Source organism: Aulonocara stuartgranti (assembly GCF_965226115.1).
Source record: "Aulonocara stuartgranti genome assembly, chromosome: 9".
In the NCBI taxonomy this organism is placed as follows: Eukaryota; Metazoa; Chordata; class Actinopteri; order Cichliformes; family Cichlidae; genus Aulonocara; species Aulonocara stuartgranti.
The window spans coordinates 2,918,837-2,941,032 of record NC_138960.1 but is presented as its reverse complement, the minus strand read 5'-3'; the positions used below and the strand labels follow the sequence as shown (position 1 = coordinate 2,941,032).

Below are 22,196 nucleotides of genomic sequence, written 5' to 3'. Positions count from 1 at the left end.
AAAAAGTGATTGCCTGCCAAAAACTGATTTCCAATGTTTGCTTGTATTTTTTATGTGTAATATCTTTACGTGTGTTGGTAAATAGACTTTAGTGAACAGCGTTTACAAAGGGACTATATATGGAATTTAAAAAATTATGTTTTTTCAAGTATCTTTACAACTCTGTGTTATTGTACTTACATTATAACCAATCCGGTCCTTTATCCCCACTTTAAATATTTTTACAGAACTATTGTAATATTTGAGCCATTTCTGCTGTCCAACTACTTCTTACAAAAGACATTTTTAATGTTAATTAGATTTTTTTAACGGCATAAATAACGGTTATATAAAAGTCACTGCCAAAGACTGATTGCGGCTTCTACCTTGTTACACTAATGTTGTTTATAGCTCAATATGACTTTATGTCATCCATGAGGGATGCATTTGACATATGTTTCACATATTATAGCCCAACAAGTTACTTATAGCAATTTAAATACCAGCAATCAGTTTTTGGCAAATACCGGAAATCAGTTTTTGGCAGACAATCACTTTTTGGCACAACACCGGCTATTGCAGTTAATAATACAACAGCTTCTTGCCATTTTTTGTGTTTCTTTTTATCCAACACGTTCTCACTCCCAACTCGTCAAACGTGTGACGCATGGTCAGGCTCCCTCTGCTTTACTTATGGACGCGCAGGGTACCCCCCTTGCGTCGGGAATTGACGTGAAGGGTCCTCCGATTGAAGAGATTGCTGCGGAAGTGCCTGTTGTCGGTATATTTAGACATTTTCCAAATCACATTGTAGTGACGTATACAGAACACAATAAATTATATAATGTAAGCAACTACCTGAGAAACAGCAGATACAGCAGATATATTAATTATAGGCTATTACTTTTGTATCGTTTATTGCATTTATGGAGGGAGTGGTGTATGCTGGGTAATGGCACAGCTAGCGACTGGGTGACTTTATTCACCCGCTTCGGCTGTTATTAGTCCATACAATGGGCGTTATTAGCACAAATCAGTCCCATAGATATAGGCCATCTCCTGCTAGATTGTTCAGAAGGTTGTTCTCATCCATCCAGATGGAGGATCACTAACAGGAGCGTGGAAGACTCCAGAATCCACTCTGGCTGGAATCCGGTGGATATGCAGTGTGTACAGGTAAGACCATTTAAACGGACAGCATTTATAGAATGACTATTAAAAGTCAGCTAGTGTCAATAATGTGGTTATCTTAGTAATACACAGAGTGCTAATATAACAGATTTAAGATGCATTTGTAGATATTATTACGTGTTTTACCGTCTTTATGGTGCTAGCTTAAAGTTACGGTGTAAACGCTAGCTTATATTACTGGTGTCAAGCCAGCCTCCAATTCGAGACTTGCAGTCAAGCCAGCCTCCAGTTTGTTTTACGTTCCCTGTGTATTCAAAGTATTACGGGAATGGATGTGGAAACCGGATTTCAAAATAAAAGCCAACTTCGAGTGAATTAACAGATGGTTTTTTTTGTTTTTTTTTTCTTTTCTACTTTCTTTTCTTTCTATTTTTACTGCACTTTACATACGTCAACATGTCAAATTGTTTGCAATCTATCTAAAAAGAAACCAATTCAAAGCACGGGCATGGAGGACTTCCTGGAAAGTTAGCTGGGAATTTTTTGGCTTCAATTTCACACATATTTGAAGTGCTTTGAGGAAGTTGTGCATTTACTGTCTTTTAAGTAACTCACTCTTGGGATCCGCTTGAATGTATGCTAGTTTCTTTCCTAATTAAATCATGTGAATGTCACCTTGTGGCTTGGTATTCTCAGCAAAACCATGAAGGTAGGTGTTGTGGAAAGGACAGAGAGGAGCAGCATTATCAACAGTAGGTGCTGTAATAGGTGGTGTTTGGCAGGTGAGTCAGTGGCTCCTAATATAGAGCCAAGTAGTAGTTGTGGGTGTTAAGTGTTGGAGGTGTGACTGGACTTTTTTTTTTTTTTTTTTTTGCCTGTCCCGTTTGGCTCTTTTGCCATCAGAATTGTCTAAAGGCAAAGAAAGATGCCCAACGGATTTACTTTACCAAATTGACCATCCCAGCCTTGCCGTAATGGTCCATTTGATTCACCTTTTATTGTTTATTTTATTTTTACTTGCTGAATACGGGACAGACTTGACTGGGGGAAAGAAGGGGAGAAAGAAAGAGGGAAAGAGAAACAGCTGAGAAGAGGGACGGGGAGAAGGGCAAAAAAACAAAAACCAACAGAATGAGCAGAAAGAAAAAAAATTCATCTAATTAACAATTAACAGGTATGTTAAGAACATAATAACATATAATTTAGGCTTTTTTATTTTATTTTACAAACTCTAATGAACAATCTATATGACACAGCCTTGTACCCTAATTGTGCCCTGTCACTATCAAGGCCATCTTATTTTGGATTTCAAAGTAAAAGCCCTGTGAATCTTCATTTTTGAACTACTCTTTCAATGACTTCATAATGCTCTTAAAAGCAAAAGTCGTATTTCCAAATACTATTTGAACTTTGTATCAACACTTTCCAACCGCAGTCTTTTTCACAGTAATACCATATCAATATCAAGTCAGTCTGGTTTTGCCTTTCATAGTAATGGCCCTTTGAAATTGCCGATATTTGACTTAATCTTCTAACGATTCAAAATGCTCTAAAATGAAAAATTCCTGTTTCCACAGGGTAATTCTACTTTAGATCAACAGTATACAACCCCACAGTGATACCATATCAATATCAAGTCATTCTGATTTTGCTTTCAAAAATAAAAGCCCTTTCAAATTGTCCATAATTGACCTAACTTTCAGTGATTTCAAAATGCTCTAAAATGGAAAATTCCTGGTTCCACAGGGTAATTCCACGTTAGATCAACAGTATACAACCCCACAGTGATACCATATCAATATCAAGTCATTCTGATTTTGCTTTCAAAAATAAAAGCCCTTTCAAATTGTCCATAATTGACCTAACTTTCAGTGATTTCAAAATGCTCTAAAATGGAAAATTCCTGTTTCCACAGGGTGATTCTACTTTAGAATTATTCTGAAATGTTTTTTTATTCTTTCTGTTACTCACATTTATGTTTTGATGTGCAATGGTGTTAGTTTGAATGACATCTCCAAGGCCCTTTAATTTATAATTGTCTTTTTGGTTTTTTCTTTTTACTTTGTTTGTCAAGTATTCACCACATTTAAAACCCACAAAAAAAAGACAATAGTTAACTTTAAAATTAGTACAGAGGTGGACAATAAACTCAGCCGTGGTGTCTTTTGTCTTATGCAGTCAGAGAGATTATTGAATGTTTGGGTGGATGTACACTGAACAAAAATATAAACGCAACACCTTTGTTACTGCTCCCATTCCCCATGGGATGGACGTAGAGACCTAAAATTCATTCCAGATACACAATATAACCATCCCTCCCAAACAGTGGTCACAAATCAGTCCAAATGTGTGGTAGTGGGCACATCTGCTATATTGAGATAATCCATCCCACCTCACAGGTGTGCCACATCAGGATGCTGATCTGACATCATGAGTAGTGCACAGGTGTACCCCAGACTGCCCACAACAAAAGGCCACCCTGGAATGTGCAGTTTTGTCTCACAGCAAAATGCCACAGATGCCACAAGCAATGAGGGAGCGTGCAATTGGCATGCTGACAGCAGGAATGTCAACCAGATCTGTCGCCCGTGCATTGAATGTTCATTTCTCAACCATAAGCCGTCTCCACAGGCGTTTCAGAGAATATGGCAGCACATCCAACCGGCCTCACAACCGCAGACCTCGTGTAACCACACCAGCCCAGGACCTCCACATCCAGCAGGTTCACCTCCAAGATCGTCTGAGACCAGCCACCCAGACAGCTGCTGGAACAATTGGTTTGCACAACCAAACAATTTCTGCACAAACTGTCAGAAACCGTCTCAGGGACGCTCAACTGCATGCCTGTCGTCCTCATCGGGGTCTTGACCTAACTCCAGCTCATCGCCGTAACAGACTTGTGTGGGCAAATGCTCACATTCGATGGTGTCTGGCACGTTGGAGAGGTGTGCGCTTCACGGATGAATCATGGTTCACATTGTTCAGGGCAGATGGCAGCTGAGAATGTCCCAGTTCTTGCATGGCCAGCATACTCACCGGACATGTCACCCATTGAGCATGTTCGGGATGTGCTTGACCGGCGTATACGACAGCGTGTACCAGTTCCCACGAATATCCAACAACCTCGCACAGCCATTGAAGTGGAGTGGACCAACATTCCACAGGCCACAATTGACAATCTGATAGACTGCATGCGACGATGTGTTGCACTGCATGAGGCAAATGGTGGTCACACCAGATACTGACCGGTTCTGGGTCCCCAGACCCCCAATAGCGCAAAAAACTGCACATTCCAGGGTGGCCTTTTGTTGTGGGCAGTCTGAGGTACACCTGTGCACTACTCATGATGTCAGATCAGCATCCTGATGTGGCACACCTGTGAGGTGGGATGGATTATCTCAATATGGCAGATGTGCCCACTACCACACATTTGGACTGATTTGTGACCACTGTTTGGGAGGGATGGTTATATTGTGTATCTGGAATGAATTTTAGGTCTCTACGTCCATCCCATGGGGAATGGGAGCAGTAACAAAGGTGTTGCGTTTATATTTTTGTTGAGTGTATTTTCCTCTGTGGTGGGTTACGATGTGCGCCCACCACCCAAGGCTCCGTGGGGCTTGGTGGTGGTGCTAATGTAGGCCCCCGTCCGGATGGGCCTTTGTGGCTTCCAGGGGTGCCTACTTGGGTCAGCGGGGGACTTGGCCCCACGAGAGAGTACTTTGCCTTCACTTCCCTCCCCTCCTCATCCCCACTCCATCACACCGCCACACATGCAGGGCTTTGGCGTACAGTTGTTTCACTGAGGTGGGTGTGAGACATTCCTGCTGTGTCCCCTTCCGACCACCTGTACCTCAATTTTATTCCACAATCTATACATCAACATCACTTGTGCTGGGCATGCTGAATGCCGTCCAAGGGATGGTCTGTGTATTCAACCTCTCCTAAGTTGCCGGTCCCCACGTCTCAATTTTAAATACATGTTATTAGATTATTCTGTTATTATATGTTACCTTATATATGTAGTCAAAGTAGTTGAATTATGTTAACTGCTGTAGGACACTTATTATCCTTTAATTTAGATGGTGCTGTGTATGTAGTTTAGTTCTTATTATACTTTTGAGTTAAAAGAACATATTCACTTATTAGTTTATTAGATAAGTGTGCATCACTCTGTATCCTTGATCTGCTGTGAATGTCTCACACTGTGATTCTTGACATGTTTTATTGCTGAATCATGAAGAGAGAGGAGACTCTGAGTCTAGGGCAGAAGAGATAAACTACATTCCATACCCCCACCTTACAGAAAGCAGAGAAACAACTGCCGAGGTCATAACTTAGGCGCTGTAACAGAGAAAGAATGTGATGTTTAGGCTTTTACGACTAGGTGGGGGCCGCTAGGAGCTATAAAAGGCTGTGTAATCCGTCACCATTTTGAGACTGCTGTGACCCTCTTCAGGCATGTCTCCCCATCATGATGGTCCTTATGCTCTTAAGTGTTGAATTGTATGGAAATAAATGATTGAGCATAAATACACCAAGTATTGTCCTTCCTTCAGCCCAAAGATTCAAAGAATTGGGAGATTTCAACAATGTAGATGGTAATGTTTCTTGGCAGGGGCCGTGCTGACACCAATATTTATTATCTACTGTTACTTATACTTATCTAGGTTGTGGATGTGATACTTGCTGTTGTGTACTGTGTTATATTTTTGCTTGTTTTCTTTTCTGTTTTTTTCTTCCAGTAGGTATCCAATGGAATTTACTGTCTTGTGTCACCGTCCCACATCCCCTCTGTTTTTTCCCATCTTTTGAACGTCTCTTGTCTAAGTCTTAATATTTCCTATCAACCACTTATGTGTATTCCTTTGATAATAACTGCAAATTTAAATTTTACAATAAAACGATTGAATAAATAGAGATATTTTAAAATTTTAATCAAGTGGAGCAATATTGCAAAGCCATAATTGTCCACTTGAAAAAAACAAAATCTGTTGGAGAGCCTATACCGCCCACTACTGGACATGCGAGCTTTGAGTGTCTGACTCTGTCGACATTCCAAAAACTAGAGGTGAAAACATGTCATTTTGAACATAAAAGTCTTGTGCAGAAAAAATGCCGAAGAAGGAGAAGGGGTGAGTTCGTTTTTTAAGTATAAACTTTAAATATTAACTTTTAAAATTTGCTAACAAAGTAGTTCATCTCCAATTACATGTAACTGAGTAATCAAGTCTTGTAGCTAGGGATGGGTACCGGTGTCCGGTGCCAGTTCTGACATAAACGGTAGTAACCAGACCGAAAAGCAGCGCACATTTCGGTGCTTTTTTTTCCTGAGCTGTGATACACTTCTAGCCAATCATTTTATGTTCCCGAGGACAGTAGGCGGGTCCAGGTACGTACGTTCTTTTAGAGCAGAGCTACAGATTAAAAATGCCCAAGACGAAGCGGTCAAAAGTCTGGCTGCGAGACCTCACACCGTGCACATCTACTGCGGGTGTGGTGCCTGTTATCAGACCCGGATTTAGCAACATCCCCAAAAACCCGAAGAGGAGAGTCCTGGCCCCTAGCCCTGCCAGTGTAGCAGAGGATGATGATGCAGCAGCAGCCGCTCTTCTCTGCGTGAGTAGCTTCATGTTGTTCGTGTGTAATTTACGTTTAGTAGGCTAACCACGTTATTACATTAATGCATGTAAGGTGAACTAGCAAACACCGTCGTAGTTACATGCGGCTGTCTTCTTGTTTGATGGCAGATACTCCCTTCACCCTGGCCAAAAAGGCTAAAATGACCAAAGAAAAAGAGGGAAACAGCTGAACATGAGAGGTTTTTGGACAAAGTTTGTGTTTTTTCCATTGTTTAAGCACTGCTTCCAGCTAAGAGTGATACCATATATGCCCCATAGCTGCAGAAAAGGCTAACATTGTTATCTTTTTACAAAAAACCAGCTGAACATGAGAGGTTTTTGGACCAATTTTGTGTTCTCCATTCTTTAAGCACCGGTTTGAGCACCGTTTGAGCACCGGCACCGTTTCAAAAGTACCGATTTGGCACCGGTATCGGATAAAACCTAAACGATACCCATCCCTACTTGTAGCCTAGCCTAAGATATTAGCTAGTTTATTTCTGATTGTAAAAATGTCATTTTTCTTATGTGTAACACTTAAAATTACATTTATTTCACCATATTATTACTGGGGTTTTTTTCGATAACAGGCTTCGCTATGAGCAAAAACAAAAAAAGATTTGCGCACAGGACTCAGGCAAAGTTGTAGCATACGGCAGAAATTAATTAACACGTGTTCTATAACAGGCACATCTGTTGCTAACAGGCAATGGCTTTTTAATATCAAGTGCTGCACATTTTCTTCAGGGGCATTGCATTTCACAAAAACATGTTCAAATAGTACTTGAATAGAAACAAAGTTGATAGTTTTGTAATTAGTGGCACCGATTTAAAATTGTTCTCAATTCATTGAGAATATTATACATATTCTTTATAAAATGTTATGATTTCAATGATATAAATGACAATGTAATGATTTCTTTTTTTACACTTAGAGTCTACCGCTTCTGCTTATTTGGGGTATGTATTTTTTTCTTCTTTTCTTTCATATACATTTTCCACGAAAAATAAAACTGAAAATGCTATATCTTCTGTTTTAGAACAAAAATAAAACGATTACAATCAATGAAATTATTGAAACTGTGGAACAGCTGAAAAAACATGGCATCCAACTGGAGGACCATGCACTTCATAAAGAAGGCCCCTGGGGTCAAGTTTGCCTGACACTTGGTATTCAGAATAATCAAAATAACCGCTACAGAATTTGTGATGCATTTCGTCAGGTTAGTTCTTTTCACTTATTTTTAAAAAATATATATTGTATTAAATTATTTAGTTAAAATCAAATTTATTAAAAATGTATGCCTGTTCTCTACAGAACTTGTCTATACCAGTCAAAGGGGATTCAGATAATGGACAAAAGCCACCAGAGCAGGTTCCATAAATAAAATTCTATGTGTTTGATATCAAATATGTTGGTATACCAAATTTTAGTCAATGTGTTACTGTTGAAATTATCCCTCAAATTAATATTGTTACGGGTAATGTCATTTTCAACAGGAAGAACTATCAGCTGCCGCTTCTCTGTCACCGGACATCTCCTCGCAGGAGGATGGACAGCTGTCTCCTGCGCAGGTCAGTCTGTCTGTACTATCATAATGTCTTCTTAACACTTCCATGTAATTACACTAAAGTTACACCTCTCAACTCATGTAATAGCAACCAGAAGAACTATCAGCTGCCGCTTCTCTGTCACCGGACATCTCCTTGCAGGAGGATGGACAGCTGTCTCCTGAGCAGGTCAGTCATTAAAAATGCTTTCACATAAGTTATGATTGGCACTAGGATCATTGTTTAAATGACCACTTTATATTACATAAAAAATATTTTTAAAAACACAATATACAATTAAATAAAGAATTTTATCAAATGTTGTAACATAGAATGAAATTTATATTTCATGACACTTCTCAACATGAATTTTTGCTATATATTCTGACATTAGAAACACTGGTTGTTAATATACTTAAAATACACAAGTATTTCAAGTATATTTACTGATATTACGGTAGTTATGTAACATGGACAAAATGTTTTCTCACAAAATAAATTTTTCCTCTTTTTTAGCCTAACAGCAACTCATCTGATGATGGATTCATAAGAATCAGGGTCCCACTTGCAACAAATTTTTTTTTCCTGAAAAGGAAAGAATGGACTAATATAAAAAATAAGAGATCCCAAAGAGGATACAAGGGACTACAGTGGACAAATCTGATTTCAGACGGAATACGGACAGTGTTTCCATATTGTTCCTTTGCCTTCAAAAGGCACAGAGTCAAGGCTTTGGACTCAGTAAGAAAGGGCCCTTTCTTCTGGTGTCTGGGTTACTGCAGTTTTGAGGATTGTCCAGTCACTGTCACTGTCACTGTAGATAATGAAGACGATCTAAAGGCAAAAGTCAATTTTCAAGGTCTCGAGTGTGTGCACAACCAGTATGAACTAAGAAGAAGACCTGTAAGAGCTCATAAGAGAGATAAAATTGGCCATGAATTGGAAAAGCAATTACCTAGAGCCATGTATCTGGAAACAATGAGCAAAATGGATGATGATGTTGTGCAATCGGGGTGTAGAGATGAAGTTCCAACTCCTCAAGTGTTGAGAAACATAGCCTTGGAAATCCGAAAGAAAAGTCGTCTTCATCATAATGAGATTATGAGTCTCCAGTTAATGGTGGCAAACAAGAAGAACAACCCAGAGGATGTATTGCAGAAAGTGATGTTACATCCAAAAGGTGTTTTTTTTTATGGTCTTCCAGGAGCATTGAGATTTTCCAGAGCCGCTGTCGGGAGTGTCACAGTACGGCTGTGTGCAGGCAGGAGAGGACCCAAACGCAAACTCACAGAGACAAAAGGTAAACTCAAAAAACACAGCTTTATTGCTGGCGTGGGACACGAAAAACAATACAAAATAAACTAAACTGGGAAAACTAAAGCACAGGGAAAAATCACACAGCTATGATGGAGACTACGACACTGACAAAGAGAAACACAGGGCTTAAATACACAGAGGGATAACGAGGGAATGAGACACAGAAGGAGGGCACAGCTGGGAGAAATCAGGACTGGACGAGACAGAGACGCAAAACTAGAAACACTCACATGAGGCATGGACCTTCAAAGTAAAACAGGAAGTATCACACAGAGACGCGAACTAGACACAGTGGAGACAGCAACTAAGAAACAGAGACAAACCATAAGGCAGAGGTCTAAGAACCAAAATACACAGAGGGAAATACTCAGCTTTGAACACAAGAGACTAGACTAGAGGGAGTAACAAAAGACCAACCATGAGAACATAATGCACAATGCAGGGTGACAGAAAACAAGAAACTCAAACATGCAAAGACACACCATAAACAGAACAGAGGGGGCACAGAGAGACATGAAGGGCAGGGGAGACTTAACATGGGTTGAAACACAAGGGGGAACTAATAAGCAAATCAACATAGGAGGCCTAATGAGCTAAACATACTATAAACATCAAAATGAACTAAAACGCAAAACACTGGGTCCTAAGACCCAGGATCGTGACAGGGAGGACATACTTTATTTGGATGCTACAGGAAGTATCATGAAAAAAAGAAAGGGTTCGCCTCCTTTCTATGTTTACGAACTTGTAGTAAGAAATCCACGGAAAACATCCTCTCCCCTACCAGTGGCTACATATTTAACATGTGACCATACCACTGCCTCAGTTACATATTTTTTGGAAGCATTTCTGACTGATGTTGCAAGGGCCTGTGGAGCAGGGAAATTATTTTACTGCTATTGTTAAAGAATAATCATCATCACCATTGCATTAATAATATAATCTGTAGTTTATATTGGATTCAGAGGTTGAACAGTGTGTGTCTTTCAGAAAGACTAAGTCACAGGCTGACAGGAAACAGGCTTGCAGAGAGTTTGCAGAAGTGAAACCAGTCTTAGGTTATTTTGAGCAGCAGGCTAAGACGATCATTGCTTTAACAATGTAACAGATAGCTTTAAGATGGCCTTAAGATGTTTATGATAATGTTAACTTTGTATTCCAGGTGCAGTTATAACTATTTTATACACAATGCATATCTGTGCTTATTTGAGTTGATGTTCAGGTTCATTAAGGGTCCAAAGCTTCACTAGTGAGAGTGTCTAGATGATCCATGCTGAGGGAAAACTAGAACATAGAAGGAATTGCAATACATGCTTACACAACAGTTCATTTTAATATCTTTTATATGTTCATATTCTTGTATTAAGCTTTTAGTAGGGGTTCTTGATTAAAACATTTATTTAGTAGATGACACATATCTATAGTTTCAGTTCGGTTATTACAGAGTGGCTTCTGTCTCTCTGTCTAGAGGTCAGGAGCTAGTCGGCGAGGTGAAACGGGGTGCAATTGTGGTTAGCACACAGACACACACACACTCAGTTAGAGAGAATCATTTATAGGGGAAGTTTAATTATGTTTTGCTTGGGGTTGCAAAAAGAGCAGTTTGTAGCAGAACTGCTGCTGAGGTGTCAAGATGACAAGCGAGCATCCGGCAGTGACAGGAAGCACCTGTTATGAAGATAGAAGACAATTGTTCTTTTAAATTGTGTCAAAAGTCGTTGTGGTTTTGATATTGACGTATGTATATATCCTGTCTGTGACGCATGAAGGGGCGTCAGTAAATCAAGACCTGACGGTATAAAATCTGTGTATGCTTTGAGGAAGTCGAAGACCACTTGCTGTCTGCGCACAGAGTGTCTTCCCACACGTGTGTAGTCATTAAAATCATTGTTTGACCAAGAGCTTCTGGACCATGGGTGGTTTGTACTCTCCTTCCTCAATTTTTGAACCTTAACATTTGGGGGCTTCGTCCGGTAATTGAGGAGGGAGGATTGGAGGTGTAAACGGTGAAATTCGGTGGTCCGTTGTGGTCAGACAGGCAGGCGTGACCCGGCAACCAAACTGAGGGGACAGGCGCCTTTAAAAAGAAGTAGGCACAGGCCTGTTGATTTTATCCGAAGTGTGCTGAATTGGATGATAAAATTAAATGTCTATTCAGTAAAAGTTGCCGGTAAATGTCTGCTTTGATTTTGATGAGAATCTCATGACAGTACTGAGGATTTAAAAGCAGTTGGACTGCTGGAAATGATTTAATACGGTTGGACCGTAAAAAGCAGTTGGACTGCTGGTAATGATTGAATGCGGTTGGACCGCTAAAAGGATTTAATACGGTTGGACCGTGGAAAGCAGTTGGACTGCTCAATGATTTTAGTATGTTAGGGAATTTGGTTATTTTTTGGTTATAAGGTTGGACCTGCTTCAGTCTTACACTTTGTTGGGTGTTTTACTGTTGTTCCAAAGTATTATAAATTACTCAAGAACGCCAGTTGGACTGGTAGGAAGTGCAGTTCTCGGAGGTAATGCTCCCTCCCGGCCAAGGACGCTTGGCCCTGACCTATCGGCGAATAGGGTTAGTACGGTTGGCAACCGGGGAGAACTTGGGAACCTCCAAAATAGCTAGTGGTTGGACCACTCTACCGTTTGGAACGGTAATCTGCGCTTTTTTGGTTAGCAGAAGTTGGACTTCGGGCGTGTAACTTTAACTTAACACTTCGGGGTAAGCCTTGGCTGTGAAACGCCAAAAAATAGAGCTTCAGGCAAAGTTTGGGTTGGTTGACGCTTTTAAATTGAGTTAGGGACTTTAGAGATGAGGCCAGAAACTGTTGGACAGATACTGGTTAATTGATTACAAAAAAGTTGGACTTTTTCGGTGGGACCGTTAACTTAAATTTGTCGAAATTGTGTAGGCGCTAAAGCTGACAGATCTGGCAGTAGTTGTAAATATAAGACGTCTTTGTAATATAAAGTGAAAGGAGTCTGAGGCAAGGCTGGAGCTATTTTCAGACGGTGTGTGTGTGAGTGAAAAGGCAAATGAGTAAGCAGTGAACTGTTTAAGCCACAGTTGGTTTTACAAATACTGCTGCAAACATTGTTGAGTGTGTTTAAAATGCCATTTATGTTTATTAGAGGACTATAAATAAAGTTTTGAGTTGCCGTAGTGGATGTATAGTAATTGACTGAGTTTGGATGTAGATATATAAACATATTGAGCGCATTGTATATACTTAAGATTAACATATTACTTTAAGTAGCAACTTCTTTCCAGCAATAGTTGCTGGTGTGTTTTATTTTTTCAATTTCTTGTGTGCGCGGTGAGAATTAATGGAGGTTTCAATTTTTCGTGTGTTTGTTGTTAACTTGCTCTTTCTGATTATGACAAGCATGTCTAAAATACTCTTAGGAAAGCGTATTTTGAGTATATTCCTGAACTCCTGTCACAGTTTAAGGGTGAATGCTGTGAGTAGGAGGCTTTGAGGGATTGGGTGTGAGGTGTACAAAATACTAAATAATAATAACACTATGAAAGTTGATAGTAGAGTGAGTGCAAGGCGGTGTGTGAACAGAGGAAGTCTGAGAGAGAAGTGTGTGCGTAGGCAAAATGCAGAGTGTGTGCGTGAAATAAGGGAGTATTGTTTTTACATCAAGGTTTAGTAGAACTAAAGTAGAACGTCACAAACAAACAAAAGAAGGTAAAATGAAGAGAGAAAATAACTGACAATTACATTAATGAATAGAAAACACACATACACAAAGTGTCATATGTGAAATTATTCGAGGAAAGAATCAGAAGTGAGATAGTTTAATATAAGATGCAATGAAGGAAGCAGCTTATACTCCTTTAATTTCCAGAGCCAGTGTATTCCCTATGCTCATAGCACCCCTGCCCACTTGGCCCCCGTATCAGGCGAGTATGGAAGGCTGGATAGCCCATGACGGGTAAGATCCCACCTCGAAACCCTGGGACAACCTAAGGCAGGCACAGTCACGATTACTCGGCCTCCTGTGACCTCAGACTCACTGGTGAGATGAAGTGAAGAAGACGGGACCTCACGGGTAAAGCCGCTGGGCTGAGGCAGAGGGGGTAAGTGGCAAGTGGAGCCCTAACTTCTGGCTGAGGACAAGGAATGCTGTTATTCAAGGTGGGAAATCAAAATTTGGGTTAGTAAATTTGGGAAAGAAACTGACGGCTTAAGTGGAGAATTATGAAGGAGTCTGACATACTGCAAAAGCAACATATGCAAATTCACATACACAAACAGAAAATGCATTAACCTTATAAAGACAAGACAAGCTCATGATGATTCATGTATAGACACTGATTAAACCTGGCTTAGAACACAAAGATACGCAATGAAGATCAGCTTGCTACTTGTATGAGTGGTGGAATGGTGTGAATGGTTAATAAAATACATTTGAGTTTGTGATTGAGGAATAGAAGAAGCCATATGACAAAGGGAGTTATGAAAAAAGTGATTAAAGTAGTTTTAAAAGAGTGACTTAGGAGTGCTCTCTCGTACTGAGTGATCAAAACCAGTGATCACTGTAGAAAGAAATAAAATAATTTAATAAGGTGGTAATGTTTATACATATGTTTCTGTTGTTACAGCAACTCATTGAGATATGACTCAGTATGCAAATTAGCTGGAGTGAGTGGTGACGAAGGAACTTCCTGTGTGTGTGTGTGTGTGACTGAGGCTTTCAGAAGAGGAAGCATAGCAGAGAAGAGAAGTGCAGATTGGGGTAGGAAATTTATAGTTTAGTGATATGTTGTTGTAAGGGGGGTTGTGTTTTATGTTGAATCCAAGTATGTTGAAGTGCATAAAGGGGGTGATTTTTGTGTGCAAATTGTGTGGTTTTAACGAGACTTTCGGTGTATTGAGGAGGTGACATTATGTGGTGGCAAAACTTGTGTGTTTAAGGTTGTTGGGGTGATGGGTTGATTTTGTCAGTTAGGTTTGGGTTGTTTTTGTTTTTAATAGAGGGGTTTTGGAAACATGGACATGTTTGAGGGGCCCATTATTTTGTAACAGTGCACTTAAAGAAAACCTGTCAGGCGATTTTGTTTTGTGTTTTGTGAGCTAATAATCAGCTCTATTTTTTTTCATTTTTGTTTTAAGCAGGACTGCAACAGTGAATAATGGCGCTGAAAATTTTCGGGAAGAGCAAATGTAAGGGGGGCTTTCCAGATTACAACTGGCTAAGGAGAAAGCTACCTGTGAACAGGTCTAAATCCCTGTAAAAAGGATTGTAGCAAGTCAATCCAGTCCAAAAGCATAAAGAAATATTTTCCTATGGAAAATAAAAATGAGCTCATTTTGCTGAGGGTGGAGAATCTGATCTGAAGCTCCACTATTAGCAAATATATGGTGTGACTGCATGTGAGTGAATGTGTGTGACTGGATGAAGGTGAGGATGAATAAATGTGGACAAACAATTGGCTTTTACCAGAGAAAATTTCTGTTTTGTTGACTGGGGTTAGATTATGGGATTATAGTATATTGTTGGGAGAATGCCAAATGTTAAAGGGGAAACATTTTTTGATATAACTCAGTTACCATTAATTGTAGAAACACATGACTGATAATTGTTCTGTGTTAAGTTTATTTGTATGACATAGATTGGAGCATGAGTGGGGAAAACTGAGCATTTTAAGTTTTGTATAGTATTGTGGATGTATAGTATTTTTGACACATGAAATGTGTCAAAAATAAAAGGGGGAATTTAGAGTTTAATAATTTAGGATTATTTTAGGACTTTTTGGGGTTTTTGGTCATTTGGATATGGTAAGACTGAAACTGTTATTTTTATGTTAAGGTTAAAGGATTAAATCCTGTTTAGAAGATACAATGCCGGTTTTTCAAAGCTGTGAATAAATCTTAGGGGGAAAAATTAGTGAGGGTTGAAGGAGGAGAACAGGTTTGATTTCTTTTGATAAAGGGGAGAGCTTATAAATAGAAATGATTTTTATACATATTGCATTTTTTGATATGAGTTATTGAAGGATTGCACACACTTACAGACACAGATATTACACAGAAACACACATAACAGTATTGATTCCAGGCAAAAGGCCTCAAATTCATTTAGCTTTTAACTGAACTTAAAGAAGGACCAAAGAGGAAGGAAAGCATATATTTTGGTTAAGTCTGATAAACTAGAATTGGAAGGTATTGTTACATTAAAAGGAGCAAATGAAATAAAAAGGCTATACCAAAAACGGGTTATAACATAGGAAATGTGAGGTTAAAGTGAAGTTAGTGTTAACACACAGGAGTTGTTTCTAGGCAGCATTTAGCTATGATGAAATGTATACAGGAGTAATTGCTTATATGCTTAAACTTAATTGATTAAAGTGGTTGTTTTCTTTTGGAGCTTTTAGTAGAATAGGCGCTTATAATGATTTTCTTGTTAAAAAGGTGACTTAAGATTAGAGTGGGGGCACTTGCAGCAGCGACAGTTTGTGTGTACAGGATGTTGATGATCAGATAAGGGAAAATAGAGCAAGCAACCGGACGTGAAAGCAGCGCTTTAAGAGTTTCAAAGTGATGAGTAACGTTGAAGAATATATAAATACAAGTCAATAAGTTAAGAAGATAATTAGGATCAGGCTTTTGATTAAAGAGTCCCAAATAGGATAAGTTAGGGAGGTGCAGGAAAAGGTGTTTTGTTTCCTTTGCAGAAGATCTCGACAACCACAGGGAGGTCCGAGGCCTGATGAACCACCAGAGAGGGACCGAGAAAACCTAAGCTTACACATGGAGTGTTCTCGAAGGGGAGCTGGTGTTTATTACTGGACCAATTAGATGACATGAGGTTGTCTGATTTGCTGAGCCAGGACACAATGTATTGTGACCTCTGGTGTTCCAGAGGTCGAGAGAGGGAGTGTGGAGCAGGGAAATTATTTTACTGCTATTGTTAAAGAATAATCATCATCACCATTGCATTAATAATATAATCTGTAGTTTATATTGCATTCAGAGGTTGAACAGTGTGTGTCTTTCAGAAAGACTAAGTCACAGGCTGACAGGAAACAGGCTTGCAGAGAGTTTGCAGAAGTGAAACCAGTCTTAGGTTATTTTGAGCAGCAGGCTAAGACGATCATTGCTTTAATAATGTAACAGATAGCTTTAAGATGGCCTTAAGATGTTTATGATAATGTTAACTTTGTATTCCAGGTGCAGTTATAACTATTTTATACACAATGCATATCTGTGCTTATTTGAGTTGATGTTCAGGTTCATTAAGGGTCCAAAGCTTCACTAGTGAGAGTGTCTAGATGATCCATGCTGAGGGAAAACTAGAACATAGAAGGAATTGCAATACATGCTTACACAACAGTTCATTTTAATATCTTTTATATGTTCATATTCTTGTATTAAGCTTTTAGTAGGGGTTCTTGATTAAAACATTTATTTAGTAGATGACACATATCTATAGTTTCAGTTCGGTTATTACAGAGTGGCTTCTGTCTCTCTGTCTAGAGGTCAGGAGCTAGTCGGCGAGGTGAAACAGGGTGCAATTGTGGTTAGCACACAGACACACACACACTCAGTTAGAGAGAATCATTTATAGGGGAAGTTTAATTATGTTTTGCTTGGGGTTGCAAAAAGAGCAGTTTGTAGCAGAACTGCTGCTGAGGTGTCAAGATGACAAGCGAGCATCCGGCAGTGACAGGAAGCACCTGTTATGAAGATAGAAGACAATTGTTCTTTTAAATTGTGTCAAAAGTCGTTGTGGTTTTGATATTGACGTATGTATATATCCTGTCTGTGACGCATGAAGGGGCGTCAGTAAATCAAGCCCTGACGGTATAAAATCTGTGTATGCTTTGAGGAAGTCGAAGACCACTTGCTGTCTGCGCACAGAGTGTCTTCCCACACGTGTGTAGTCATTAAAATCATTGTTTGACCAAGAGCTTCTGGACCATGGGTGGTTTGTACTCTCCTTCCTCAATTTTTGAACCTTAACAGGCCTTTGGGCGCAAAGCCATGCGTTCACCTTTAATGCTTATGTGTGATGGATCTATGCATTAGGATAGACACAATAAATGATTATTATAACATCGCTTCGGGGAAAGGAAACAAGGAAGACTTCGAGGTTCCAATTCTTCACAGATGCCTTAGTCATGTTATGAAGAATGCCAAGGAGATCTGTAAAAAGTAGTAAGTGTAGTCCTTTTAATACGGTATTCACTTGTTTTTTTTTTTATTGTGACATGTGACATGGCATTTCATTTTTCAATTTGGGAAAACATTATTACTGTTTTGGAAACACTTAAAGACAATTTTTTCTTTAACTGCAGTGCACCAAAGAACTACCATCTTGCAATGCACACTTTTGGAGTCTTCACTACTGCAACTTCCTTAAAAGACCTCACTGACATGGTTCAAAGTGCTGCAGTTGTTTTTGGGAGTCCGTGTAGTGGTGAGAATGTCGAAAAACATTTTCACAACCTTCAGTTGTTGATGCAGAAAGCCAATGTTGATGTTGATGGCAATGACAGAAACTCAAAAGCTGATGAGGACCTGAAGGTAAACTGAAGTCAATTTTTATTAAAACTAAAGGCTAAACTTTTGCCTCTTATATATCTTTTTAAATACTTTGGAATAGCATAATAATCACAAGTCACAAGTAATTTTAAATGTTTTATACAACATAATGTTGGGTTTTTAGATTATAGATATGAAAGATGAGTGCACACAATGTTCAAATCACATAATTATTCTGTTTTGTCTGTTGGCTAGGGAGTCAAGGGAAACAACCTCTTTGGGAGACATTTTAAGAAGCTCATTTCCAACACATCATTGGAGATGGATGGTGAGGCAAACCCTTACTACAGCAAGGGGCTCATGGAGCACATCAGCAAATATCTTCTTCCTTTTTCTGGATTATGGTCTGCAATAATGTTAGGTAAGCCATTTTAAAGTAGACAAGTAATTAGTTTATAAAATGAAATTACACACATCAATATTAGTCTAATCTTCAAAATCCAAAGGTGACCTTGGAAGACATGGCACTGGGAAAATGTATGAGCAGTACCACAACAAATACAATGCCTTGGGGGCAGGGATAGCTCAGTAGGTAAAGTGGTCGCCCCATGATCGGAAGGTCGGCGGTTCGAATCCACTTAACGGCTACCCTGAGGTACCCCTGAGCAAGGTACCGTCCCTACACACTGCTCCCCGGGCGCCTGCTTAGTGGGCTGCCCACTGCTTCACTGAGTGAATGGGTCAAATGCAGAGAAAAACAAGTAATTTCCCCATGGGGATCAATAAAGTATCCATTATTATTAAGAAAGATCAAGAGACAAGTAAGACACATGATTTTTAGTATATATACATATTTGTGTGGTGTGATTGAGAAACGGCGGGTCCAGAGGAGTCATCTGTATTGCAGATCATACAACATTGCACACAACAACAATGTGTATCTTTAAAAAAAAATCACATTTAATGATTTCTTAATTTGATTTTTCAGAATATTACTGAGAATAATAAAACGCAGGGGATAATGGAGAAGAGCCAGTGGGATCTGAAACATATCCGTCTACATTCGGGAAGGCTCACCAGGCTGGATGACTTTGTTGTCCAGTATCAAATCAGTCACACAGCGCTGCTGAAGGAGTACGAAGACTCAAAAAGAATGCTTCAAAGAAAGGTTTGCAAAATGACTGGCTGATGTCCATCAATGCTTTGCCGTTTCAAAATGGAACATTAAAAAAAAGTCTTCTTGATGTGGTGGGATATTGAGGTGCCCCACATTGTGATGTTATAGCTTGGTTGCACCTGTGTGTCTTACTGGACATTTTTGTGTGTTTTGGTTTATTGTAAATTAAGGAAAATGTTGTCACAGCATTTCACTTGTAATTCCTAAACAATGTTCAATGACTCATATTTTTGGTTCAGAAATTTAGAGTGGACGAAGACGTCGCCAAAAAAAAGAAGGGGAGATATGTAACAGTACTACGCAAGCCATTTCCTTTCAGGAGATCTTCAAAGATGGTATAAAATGTTGCGCAAATTTATCGTTCATATATAAAGACCAATATCTTGCATAACATTTTTTGTATTTCTTGTACACAATATTTATATAGGTTGCTTCCTCTATGGCCCCGAGTTCCCCTGTGCAGACTGGTAGAGTTGAGGATGTTACCTTGGAAACTCCAGAATTCCAGGTAGGATTGACAACTGCTAACATAAAGGATTCATCAAAGTAATAGTAATGCCTTCTTTTTCCATAGAAGATCCTTTCCATGACACAGTAATCAGTCATGGACACGTGTATGAAGGGCAAATCTTATTTATTTACATGTTGATATTCATGTTCAACTCATTCGATGTGAATATCCAGGATTTTGGTTGACTAGTTGTAACCTTAACTTAAGTGGGAGGCACCGAAATTCAAAATGAATGCAGTGATTACATGGTAAATTTTGGGAATAACTAAATAAATAAATATTTTTTCCTCAGTAGAAACTGAATGGGAAAAAGCATTCGGGAACATAGTTAGAGTATGGGAAAATTAACTTTGCAAGTGTTGCCATTACAGCTTTGAGTTTATATAGTTACCAGTGCTCAAGGGTGGCTGTAGCTCAGGTGGTAGAGCAGGTCATCTACTGATTTGAAGGTTGCTGGTTTGATTACTGGCTTCTCCTAGTCTGCATACCAAAAATCCAAGATACTAACCATAAATTGCTCTCCAGTGCATCCATTGATTGTGTGTGAATGTTACTTAGAACACACTTAGAAAAATCTGCTTGGGTGAATCCACAGTTGTGTAAATCGCTTTGAGTGCTCAGAAGTGTAGAAAAGCGCTTTATAAGAACCAGTTCATTTACCATTCAAGACTTGGAGTGATACATTTTGAATTAATTTTCCAAAGACATATTGTTAATAACAGTCCATAAACCTTTGTTAGAAATAACAAAATCATGTTCAATAGCTGGTAAGATCGTATGTTAAGTGTGTTTTTCTTTAATGAGGAGGTCCTGTCTTTGTGGAAGAAAAGAGACACAGAGGTTGTGGTTTCTGTGCTTCCCTCAACAAACCATGGTACGTCCATTATGAACCATTACACAGCGGGCTTGATTTTCTTTGGTGATCGGACACAGCTTTCTCGCCAAAGCTTGCGGAACGTAAGATGACTGTCCAATGTCCATATAATTATGTTCAAATACATTTAGAAAGAATTACTGATTGAATGCTAATAGAATTCCACAAACTGTAAGACATACATAAATGTTTTCTGACAGGTAAACTTCGATCAGTAGCAGGCCATTGTCACGTTTGTTAACATTAAAAATGTACACTGGAAGTTTCTGGTAAGCAACAAGATTATAACTTTAAAGCCTGTGTATTTTTTTAATGACGATATATTAATATTGTTTTAATGATTTATCTTTGCTACAGTTCATCAATGCAGTGAATCACACTGTTTATCTCCTTGATCCTGCCCCAAGTTCATCAGAGGAGGAAGACTCTAAACTCGCTGCACGTAAATTCAGGTACTTAGGCTTCAACACATTTTGTTATATGCAAATAGGCTTTACAAGTTAGTTTACTACAACTGCATTTTTGTAGAAGCTTTTTGTACCTGGCCCCACAATGCGTGTTTCTCTGTTGGCATCCTCTTGGCCAGGTCTCATTTGCAAAATAAATCAGTACGGTTAAATAAAAATTATCAGGTGAACAAATTATTAAGACAATAATTCTGATGGCAAAAGAGCCAAACGAGACAGGCCAAAAGATAAATAAATAAAAAATAAATAAAATTCTCTTTAATTCTGTAAAATATCTTTTTTTTAAAATTAGGAAATATGACATATACCAAATTGTATTCTGCTTTGTAATAATGTGCAGTGATTACTTAAAAATGAGGAGAACCCGCCACGCAAAAACAGAATGGGTCGACATTAAATGGAAGGGAGGTGTCTTGACCCATCCAGTGCTGAAGGATGGCTTCAGCTGTGGAGTATTAGTGGTGATGGTAAGTGATGATAATATACATTTGTATATAATTTCTTACTTGTTTGCCATGCCATCATGCCATGGTCAGAAGAATATCCACATCCATAACAGTAGCTGTAATAGATATGAATACATCTTAATTCTAAATTTCACAGTATACTGCACAAATTAAGTATATGGTTAATACTTTGGTGCCCTAAGTCATGCAGATTTTGTGACATACTCTTTTTAGGATTTGCAAATATTAAGGCTGCACAGCGATTGCAGATAGTACTTATACTTTAAAGAGAGCAAGTCACCGTAAGCAATTATTTCCTGTGTCATAATGGTGCATTATCAGTAATCTCATTCTCTCACTGAGCACCCTCTGGTGAATGGCTAGCACATCATGATGCAGGTGGTATGTATTGTCCAGCATTGTGGTTAACTTGGAAAACATCCACATCTCTGACAGAACCTTACGAGACTGTAGGGCCACCCTGTGGACTCACTTTATTGAGTCTCTGTGGCACTAGCATAACACAGGTTGCGACTCTCCACAACATTTTTATAGAATGTACTGAGTATTGCCCAACAGATGTTAAAAGAAGTCAGCTGCCCACACATTGGAAGCAGACTATATCTAATAACT

General features: G+C 39.0%; 1 protein-coding gene and 2 long non-coding RNA genes across 3 annotated transcripts; all 3 read left to right on the top strand.

The window, feature by feature from the left end:
* Window positions 1-506: 506 nt before the first annotated feature.
* On the top strand, window positions 507-13,532 carry LOC309714573 (uncharacterized protein; the record flags this gene model as incomplete). Its single annotated transcript, XM_082547117.1, has 9 exons — window positions 507-760; window positions 1,077-1,155; window positions 7,667-7,691; window positions 7,772-7,954; window positions 8,050-8,106; window positions 8,232-8,306; window positions 8,391-8,471; window positions 8,799-9,527; window positions 13,449-13,532. Exons 1-9 carry the CDS (start codon window positions 673-675, stop codon window positions 13,530-13,532), a joined length of 1,401 nt encoding a protein of 466 aa, XP_082403243.1. The 5' UTR covers window positions 507-672.
* Window positions 13,533-17,632: 4,100 nt separating this feature from the next.
* LOC309713907 lies at window positions 17,633-18,653 on the top strand. The gene is made up of 4 exons (XR_014278731.1): window positions 17,633-17,761; window positions 17,902-18,130; window positions 18,344-18,509; window positions 18,595-18,653. It is a non-coding gene; the product is annotated as an uncharacterized lncRNA (long non-coding RNA).
* Window positions 18,654-18,888: 235 nt separating this feature from the next.
* On the top strand, window positions 18,889-21,570 carry LOC309713909. Its single transcript, XR_014278734.1, has 6 exons — window positions 18,889-18,909; window positions 19,077-19,256; window positions 19,505-19,600; window positions 19,693-19,773; window positions 21,008-21,102; window positions 21,458-21,570. It is a non-coding gene; the product is annotated as an uncharacterized lncRNA (long non-coding RNA).
* Window positions 21,571-22,196: the final 626 nt, after the last annotated feature.